The sequence below is a fragment of the Medicago sativa genome, chromosome 1 (assembly GCF_051527215.1).
Source record: "Medicago sativa cultivar Bolivia chromosome 1, Bolivia_mono, whole genome shotgun sequence".
NCBI classification, from domain to species: Eukaryota; Viridiplantae; Streptophyta; class Magnoliopsida; order Fabales; family Fabaceae; genus Medicago; species Medicago sativa.
This window is the reverse complement of record NC_140749.1, coordinates 69,813,600-69,823,097: the sequence shown is the minus strand read 5'-3', so window position 1 is coordinate 69,823,097 and position 9,498 is coordinate 69,813,600. Positions and strand designations below refer to the sequence as shown.

Sequence of the window (9,498 nt, the reverse complement as noted above, 5' to 3'; positions counted from 1 at the left end):
CCAAATACATTAGCAATTCAATGAATTTGAAAATTGATTTTGTTTATAATATTGAATGGAGAGAGTATACAATGTATGTAAATTATTGTTTTTTCCGCTTTCTTTGTGACTTGATCGCTTGTATACTTTGAGGTCCTTATTGACGTACCTTGTGCTATTAAGGATACTCCGTTGTTCGCAATATATTATGATGTATGTTGTGCGAATGCTAGAAAATAGTGATTGCAGTGAACCTAATCGATCAATCAAGATTAGACGGTCCTAATTTAAGCTCGGTATTTCATGTATTATTATAATTATAAAATAAAAATTAAATCTGTTCTTCCTTCTAAACCCTGCTCCTCTCTCACTCTCTGTGGCAATGGCCACCAGGTACGCATGTTTACACCTTCTCTCTCGATTTTCGCCACAGCCCATTTTTCCTTATCAAAAGGCTATGCTAAAAATCGATGCTTTAATCTCTATGCAGACGTTTGCGTGCATTCAAGCGATGGATGAAGTCCAATGGATTCGAATGGAGCAACACATTGCACTTTGTGGACACCCCAGAAGAAGGAATATCCGTTAAAGCATTGTGTGAAATCAATGCAGGTGATGTGGTTGCAAAAATGCCAAAGAAAGCTTGTCTTACAATCAAGACTAGTGGTGCTTGTGAGATCATTGAGAATGCTTGTTTGGGTGGTTATTTGGGTTTAGCTGTTGCTATTATGTATGAGAGGAGTTTGGGCGAGGAATCTCCTTGGGAGGGTTATCTTCAGCTTTTGCCTCAACAGGAATGTTTGCCTTTGGTTTGGAGTGTTGAAGAAGTGGACCAGCTTTTGTGTGGTACTGAGCTTCATCAGGTATATTTATTTTTATGCATTATTGAGGTGAAATCATTATGAGAGATTTAAATTTGGACTAATGGAACTATGGCAATGTAATAGGGTTGTGTTTGTTGATTGCGAGTAAAGGGTTGTTTGTATTGGATTATTTGAGCTTATTTACTGACATAAACATTTGTGAGACTGGCTCAAAGAGCTTATGGAAACAGGTTATGACGTTTCCATAAGCTGTTTTCAGCTTATTTCAATAAGCTCTACATGATAAGTTACGAAAACAACATATAACTTGTATGAAAACAGTTTGACTTTATTGTATCTGTTGTTTTAGAAATAGCTTATGCTTAAGCACTTATATGATAAGCGTTTATGGCACTGTAAGTGTTTAATGAAGCTGTTTATCCAAACAGACTAAAAGTTTTCTTTGCTGCGATATGCTTGTGTGAAAATGGCAAGAGAATCCTGCTTGTTTTTTTTATTGAATTTTTGCTTGTTAGTTTGTCTTTAGGTTTAATTTAATGCCTTGTAATTCATTTGAATTTTGCTTTCTAGAATCGCCTTGAAGCTTTCGTATTTTGAACAATGTCAAATAACTTTTCAGTTTACTGATTGCTCTTCATTTGCTATGACCGAGGTTCATTGAAACGTGCATAATAATTTATTTACTTATTTCACAACTATATCCATTGAAAGGAAGTTTAAAAATTGGCAGAAGAGACAAGGTTACATATTAATTAGTTTATGATGCTGATTGCATTTGAGTGGCATAAAATTGAAGTTATAAGATATTTTCACGACTCTTCTTTTTTAGGCTTTTGTATCAAACACACATAGTGAGATACAAAACTGTGTTCTTTTCCTTTTGTGAAAATTTTCTGATCTCTTATCATTGTAGGCAGACAGTGCAAGAAGACAAAGCTCTTGTCTATGAGGACTGGAAAGAGAATATTCTACCCCTGTTGGATTCAGAACCTTCAAATCTTAACCCGGAATTCTTTGGTGTGGAACAGTACTTTGCAGCCAAAAGTCTTATTTCTTCTCGATCTTTCGAGATAGATGATTACCATGGTTTTGGCATGGTTCCCCTGGCAGATCTGTAAGTGAAGCCTCTGGTGATTACTATGGTTCTCTTTTCTAACATAAGATTACCCAGTCATTTGCTAGTTATTACTTTTTCAATTTTATCTTACCATTGTTATTGTTAAAAACACTAAACCGTAGATGAACTCAAGTCATTAAGATGCTCATTTCAATCACTCTGTTTCTAAAACACCAAATATGCGTGAAGATTCTTCACTCTAGCATGTCAATTTGATGATAGAAGAGAAATGATATTGGACAACCATTTTGTGACAACTATCTCTCTCATACTCACATGATGTTCTTATCCTCTCTCTTCCTTTTTCTCTCTATTGTTTTTGACCAATAAGGAGAGAAAAAGAAGGTTGTCATAAAAGTTGTCATCAAAAGGTTGTACAAAGTAACAAGTATCATTACTCATGATAGAATGCCATTCAGAATCCTTTTCTTAAGTAAGAGCACCATGATAAATGATAATATCCACTGTCTTGGCACTTGTCAATGCCATAGTATACTATAATCGGATTTTGATAGTATATTAAATAGACTTGAATCTCACTTCTAAAAGTTAGTCATAAAATGAGGGCATCTAAGTAAATATGCACATCCAACTGTTCATTTCCATACCAATGTGAAACTCTAATACAACTTTACGTTACATTCTTTGGATCATGTAAGAAACGTGAAAGGGTTAAGAGTGCTCATGTATAGTGCATACTTGGCTGTTATAAAAAGCATGAAGTGATTCTCAAAAGCTTAGCTTTTAGGAGAAAAAAACGCTTATAACTTTTACAAAAACCAGGAGAATATTCCCTAAAACAAAACTATATACATGCCAACAGTTTCACTATACCAGAATGAATATTGCCAGCTGATTGCCTTATGATGCACTCATCTATATATCTTGCTTGTGATGAATAATCACTTTAGTCATATTTAAGGGCTTTTGCCCATATTCAATAATCTTTTAAAAACTCGTTAAAATGATAAATGCTTTTTTTTTTAAAAAAATCAACCGCAAAGAGATTGATTTTTACCAACATTTTACTTTTGATAAAACAAAATTGGGTACGTAAAAGTTTAGATTATGGAAGATGTGAATTTCTTTTACCAACCACTACACTTCTAGAGGTCCTTGTTTGGATTTTAGAAACCAAATGTGTAAAAAAGATTCTAAAAATCTTCCAATTTTTACACGTTCGGATTCTAAAATCTGGACAAACCAGAGGTCCTTGTTTATGTTATTAGATTGTCAAAGGTCAACCAATTAATGTAGCATGATCATAAACTTCAATACGTTCTAAAACTACGGTAACTACTGGTGTATATACTATTTTGTTGGGATTTTAAGTGTTTGTATTCTTGGGATTTCAAGAAAAAGGTTATGGAAGTGAAAAACTGTTAGCTTGCAATTAGTTATCTTGGTGGTTTACATGGAAGAACCAAGAAAGTCTTGTATGAGGATTTTGAGGTTTAGCATTGAAGCCATTTTAAGTTTAATGCATACTTAAAAGTTTATTGTATCTGGAGGGTAATGTTGTATGTGGTTTGTATAGGATTAAAAAAACTGCAATGGTGCATCAATATCTTGTAATATTCTAATTTAATCCTACAGAGTAGCACTAAATTTTTTTTGGGGAGACTAAGAGTGTGTGATTGTTACAAACCAACAATTAAGAACAGAAGAATAGAACGAGAAATATAAAAAACAAGCAGGGACCTTTTATTGCCGAATCAAAACTGAACAGAAATTGAGAATAAAATTCTCCCAAGGGGTTCCTCTTCGCAAAAGATTTCTCTTTTCACACAACAGTTATGTCATCACAGAATAAATCCTCTATTTTGATTTCCCCCTATTTATATCCCCTCTAACTGACTAATACAACTACATAACAGACTAACTGTTACCCTTATTCTGCTCTACTGATTTATTCTTACAGTGGTCTATGTATTCTTTTCTAATAATGTCGCCTATAACACTGTCTTCTCCAGCTTCAATCATAAAACTGGTGAGGAAGATGTGCATTTCACTGCTTTGTCTTCTAACAACGAATCTGAGGATGACACTGATGACGAAATTGTTGATGAAGAAGCACTAGCTCAAAATTCCTCTTTGGATAAAACTGAGAAAGGCGTTGATAGCGACATGGATTATTCTTCAATTACTGAGGATGATACTTCAATGCTGGAGATGGTTATGATAAAATATGTTAGCAGTGGAGCTGAGGTAAGAAAATTCCTTTCATCTATGTGTCTGTGTTTATTTTTTTTAACTTCCACTGGAAAGTGATGATCAGTCATGTGTAATTTCATAGAAATAAACCTCAGATAGCATATATTTACTTATTTATATCCATTTTATAGTTTTTAAATGTTAAATGATCTCCAATAGTCACTCTTCTACTCTTGATAGAATACATTATAGTTTTCTTTCACATGGAAACCTCTCATTCTTCCATTTGATACAGGTATTTAATACTTACGGGATATTGGGTAATGCCGCTTTGCTACATAGATATGGATTTACTGAGCAAGATAACACCTATGATATTGTGAACATTGATTTGGAACTGGTACTTCAGTGGTGTTCTTCTTTGTTCTCCAACCGCCACAGCAGATCAAGAGTCTCCCTTTGGAGAAGGTTAGGCTATTCCAGTGACACCGAAAACTCTGAATATTTCGAGATATCATTTGATGGAGAACCACAGATTGAACTCCTTATTTTATTATACATCATATTTTTACCGGATGATGTTTACCATAAATTAGACGTATCAGTAGCAGTTGCTGGAAATTGTCATGAATCAAGTGAAAAAACCACTTTTTTGAATGATAATATCTTTCTAAAGAAGCTGTCTAATATGAGCAAGAAAACTTTGATGACCAAAGAAGTTTGTGATGCTTTGTTGTCACTGGCTGATATGAGGGAGAGTCTCTATGGTTTGAAATCAATAGAAGATGATATCGAGGCATTAGAAAGGTGTAGTTTTGTTAGAGATGGAAAGCTGTATCATTCTTCGGTTCTGCGTATCAGTGAAAGGAAGATCCTTCAAAAACTCAGAAATTATGCTTCAAAGTCGTGTAAGATTACTAATCTTAGCTCTGCTAGGAAGAAGTTGAAAAGGACAACAAAGAGGGAGAGTTGATTTTTTAAGATTATCTTTTAATTTTTTTTCTTCTAAATGGGATGCTGTAACATTTATGATTTATTTATACATTGGTGCATTGATTCATTGGCGTATGAAAAGTAGCAAAGCTGCATCTCATATTTCCTGTACTGTTTGAATTTTGATCAGCAAGCTAAAACCATGCATTGTTTTGTTATATTAATATATTTTAAGGTGGGATTTGCCATGATCTTTACATTCTTGGATGCTCTTGTTTGGAATATTTTATTCTTGCACTTGATAAGAATGATCAAGTTAAATGGTTTTTTGTTCTGGTTCACTATTATGGTATCAAAAGAAAAGCAGGATCACGAGGATGCAATTCACAATGAAGATGTTTGTATCTTTAGGCTTGACTGGCCGGGCTATCTCATAGTCTGGTACTCACTGCCAGTAGACTGAATCAGGTAGACAGTCAGCTCTCTTACAGCCGGTTACTGCGATTGATTGGGGAGAGAGTATTAGTCTAACTGCCGGTACGGGTATGCTAATTGATAGAGGATCCGCCAGTCCTAGTTATGGATGAAAGAAATAAAAAATTTACATTGAAAATAACAGTTTTTAAATTTCTAATTTTTTTTTAATAAACCATTTTCCATCAGAAAATTTGCACTTTTATTTTATTGACCAATGTTCCATGGTAGTGCTACTTTTTTTTCTTTTTTTTGACAAAGCATGGTAGTGCTACTTATTAGCAGTTTCCTTTATTTAATGGAGTATATACAAAAGCACACACTTCCTCTAATTTTATAATGACATAGAAAAATTCTCTTCGCATGTTACTTGGTCACATTTCATATAGGCCAAATAGCTAATCAATGATGTCAAAACTCAACTGCTATAGGTCATTCGATTGAGAGGTCAATGAAGGTGGGCAAAATTCAGTAATTTTCACCGACTACTATAACTAATACGTCTTTTAAATGATATTTATACAACCATTTTATAATAACTTTTTGACAACTCTCTATCTCTCATACTTACATGATATTTGTATTTTCTCTCTTCCTTTTTCTCTCTCTATTGTTTTTGACAAATAAAAATAAATAAAGAAAATGTTATCACAAAATTTGTCATCAAAGAATTCTACAAATATCATTCCTCATATAATGACTAAAAAGATTAAAAAAAAAGTATTGGGGCCAACCGAACCTTGTTGCAGTTGGATTGATTTGAGTGAAGGAAGTTGTAGACAGAGTCAAATTCAAAAATGGAATAGTATTTTCATTTATATACAATATTGAAATGACTCTATTGGTGTAAAAGTCTTTAACCTTTTTGTTTCTTGACAAATTTAACTTTTTTTTTCTTCCTAGAAATATAAATATTAACTTAAACCATAACGACATTTATAACAGGATAATGGAAGTTTCCAAATGGAATATATCAATTACAAGGAAAATGGCCAATAAAGAAAAAGAACAAATCACAAAAGAGTTTGTTTGGTCAAATGTCCACATTTATAAACGCGTAAGATTTGAGATAATGCAAAAAAGTCCATTCTGTCACCATATAAAATGAATTACATATTAAGATTATATCATAACACGCTTCAATATTCTACATTAAGGAACCAAAATACAAGAAAAAAAGTGAATTCAATAAGCAAAAGTATACAAAAAATGGCATTGAAGGAAACGTTTTACATATCACATGGATCACCAACACTAGCCATAGATGAAACAATTCCTGCATGGAAATTCTTGACATCATGGAAAGAGGTGTTTCCTGAGAGACCATCTGCCATTCTTGTTATCTCTGGTCATTGGGACACTTCTGTTCCAACCGTTAACGTTGTTAATCACAATGAAACCATCCATGATTTCGGTGGCTTTCCTAGGAGCATGTACAAGGTTTGTTTCTATGTACTTTTGTAACATGTCTCATGTCAATGATTTCAATTATATTTAGACTTCATGATCACAATTTTAAATTACATCTTGAAATTTGAGCGGATAATTTATGACAGAACATTGTGATGTCGTTTGATCTGTGTAGCCGATCCCATTTAATGGAATAAATCTTGGTTGTGCGCTGGCAGAGAATCCAAATCTGTTTGAGAACCGAAAAATTAAGAAATTGTAGCAATAGATTGGATAAACAAACATTGAGGCTGTAAATTGTAATAATATGCATACATTACACATTAGGTTGGTTGAATTTCAAATTTTCTATTGAATCATAACTGATCCGGGTAAGCAAAGATGGCCTAATTGTTTAATTCAGATTCCGAACTTTGGTTCCACCGAATGATTGGACTCTAGTTTCGGTATCGATTTGTTTTTGGTTACTTAAGCTGATCCTAAGTATCAATTGAAGAGCTAATAATTCTAATTCGACGTTTTCCAATCTCTCCACAATGGTCCATTTTTGTTTTATATCTATCTGTTTAAACCTGTTCCTTTATTTGCAGCTCAAGTATCCAGCACCAGGGGCTCCAAAGTTAGCAAAGAGGGTGAAGGAACTGATCGAAGCATCTGGGTTGAGTCGAGTGGACGAAGATAAAAAACGTGGGCTTGATCATGGAACATGGGTGCCTCTCATGTTGATGTATCCAGAGGCTGATATACCAGTATGTCAACTTTCGGTTTCATCAAATAGAAATGGTACTTACCATTATAACTTAGGAAAAGCAATAGCTCCTCTTAAAGATGAGGGTGTTCTAATAATCGGATCCGGAAGTGCCACTCATAACATGAGAGCAATTGGTCCTCGAGAAAGCCCTCCTCCTCCCTGGGCTCTGGCATTTGATTCCTGGTTAAAAGAATCTCTCGTCGAAGGAAGGTATGTGTTGTGTTGCACTTCTTTATTTCACGTCACATTAATATCCATGTTGTCAAATAGCAACTATAGCGTAGTGGAATTTTAACAGACTACTATTGTTCTGTGATACGTGATTTGGTACAAAGTGTTGTCAAACTGCAGCTAGTGGTGTATAGCGTTGTAGCGTATTTGTGCAATTTGTTAGTTGTACATTTTCTAATGCAAGTGCTCAATGTTCCAGATACGAGGACATAAATCACTACGAAGAGAAGGCGCCATATGCGAAAGTGGCTCATCCATGGCCTGATCATTTCTTCCCATTGCATGTGGCTATGGGAGCTGCTGGTGAGAATTCAAAGGCCAAGGTTATTCATGAGAGTTGGGATAGTGGTGCTTTTTCTTATGCCTCTTTTGGTTTCACAGCAGCTTCTAGTTGATACATTGCTTACCGTTCTACTGTATTTTATGTAACAATCAAATAAAATGTAGTGATGTTTTATGACCTAATCTAAAAATACATGTATGTGCCTGAGTTTTTATTAATTGCACCAAAAATACATTGTGCCTGCCTGCAAGGAACATAAAATGAGAGAGCATACGAGAAACTGATGTACAAAATTTACTGTTGTCATTGTAAGATTCTTATATATTTCCATTTACAAAAGTGTTCTTACAGAAGTTTAGCCAAATACAAGAATTGTGTATCTCTCTCTTATCCCTGATTTTGAATAATAATCTTCATTGTTGACTGCTAAGAGTCTCAAATCGGATAAGATTAGGCATGGAAATATGTTTACAAGTTGTAGACAGACCTCACCGTTTGTAGGGTTGAGTTAGGCCTAACCTAAATTCTTAGTTGATTTCTACTCCAGTCAGTTATTAAAACGCATAAGCACATATTATTAATAGGGTCAATATCCTTTTGTTAACACTGAAATATCATTGATAAATTTCAAACACAATATAGTAATCGTTGTGTCAGTGTTCCTAATTATGTATATGGCCACACAAAATCTTGATCTTCTTGTAGAGTTGCAATCAGTGTTCATTCCAATCCTCCTTCCTTGAGAACTTCATAATCATATGGCCAATTGAACTATCATTGGAGCCAAATAAATTGGATATTGGAAAGTGATTTATATAGAGTAATTCATTGAGTGTGTGTGCGCGCACACACAAACTGAGATAACCACTCAAAAACTGAAACAGAAAAGTAACTCTAAATAGAACTGTTACTAACTGAATTCCTAACTGAATCTGATAAGTTCAAGTTGATAATAAATAATGGCCTAATGCAGGAAACTTCATAGATTTTCAATTTTGGGAATCCAAATTCCTTGAGCTGCCCTTGTTTTCTTCTTTGGGAAGCCAAACGGCCACAAAAAGAGGTCTTGCTATCAGCAGCCTATAATTGACACTTATGCTTAGGGGTTAATCATTAGGGTTGTAATAATATTAAATATGGCAGACTAGACCACAATTAGAAGCTTCTTGTTGCCCATGCTGATTATTGCTGTACAACATCTATATATAATTCTCATGAGTCATGAGTGCTATTTACAAAGTGTTAGGAGTGAATATACACTTATTACTGCTAACAGTGTCATACGGAGATCATCATTTAGCAGCACAAAGGTGAAAAATATTAACTTCTTACTTAGCATTTT

The 9,498-nt window shown here is 34.2% G+C and overlaps 2 protein-coding genes across 3 annotated transcripts; both read left to right on the top strand.

The window, feature by feature from the left end:
- Positions 1–313: 313 nt before the first annotated feature.
- On the top strand, positions 314–5,264 carry LOC146956863 (SET domain-containing protein). Of its 2 annotated transcripts, XM_085732109.1 has the most exons (5): positions 314–372; positions 470–842; positions 1,721–1,917; positions 3,894–4,128; positions 4,370–5,264. In XM_085732109.1, exons 1-5 carry the CDS (start codon positions 362–364, stop codon positions 5,045–5,047), a joined length of 1,494 nt encoding a protein of 497 aa, XP_085588235.1. In that variant the 5' UTR covers positions 314–361; the 3' UTR covers positions 5,048–5,264. The 2 variants fall into 2 exon arrangements, with proteins under 2 accessions (XP_085588235.1, XP_085588242.1); XM_085732116.1 differs by lacking the exon at positions 314–372 and having other exon boundaries at positions 508–842; positions 1,717–1,917.
- Positions 5,265–6,570: 1,306 nt separating this feature from the next.
- LOC146956862 (extradiol ring-cleavage dioxygenase-like) lies at positions 6,571–8,495 on the top strand. Its single transcript, XM_085732136.1, has 3 exons — positions 6,571–6,921; positions 7,482–7,852; positions 8,073–8,495. Exons 1-3 carry the CDS (start codon positions 6,586–6,588, stop codon positions 8,266–8,268), a joined length of 903 nt encoding a protein of 300 aa, XP_085588262.1. The 5' UTR covers positions 6,571–6,585; the 3' UTR covers positions 8,269–8,495.
- The last annotated feature ends 1,003 nt before the right edge of the window (positions 8,496–9,498 follow it).

Bases quoted from the DNA above. Each gene is read 5' to 3' on its own strand.
- LOC146956863 (XM_085732109.1), top strand. The intron at 843-1,720 runs GTATATTTATTT...CATTGTAGGCAG, and splicing joins GTGGTACTGAGCTTCATCAG to ACAGTGCAAGAAGACAAAGC. The intron at 4,129-4,369 runs GTAAGAAAATTC...CATTTGATACAG, and splicing joins ATGTTAGCAGTGGAGCTGAG to GTATTTAATACTTACGGGAT.
- LOC146956862 (XM_085732136.1), top strand. From the start codon at position 6,586: ATGAATTACATATTAAGATTATATCATAACACGCTTCAATATTCTACA. The intron at 6,922-7,481 runs GTTTGTTTCTAT...CTTTATTTGCAG, and splicing joins TTCCTAGGAGCATGTACAAG to CTCAAGTATCCAGCACCAGG. The intron at 7,853-8,072 runs GTATGTGTTGTG...TCAATGTTCCAG, and splicing joins GAATCTCTCGTCGAAGGAAG to ATACGAGGACATAAATCACT.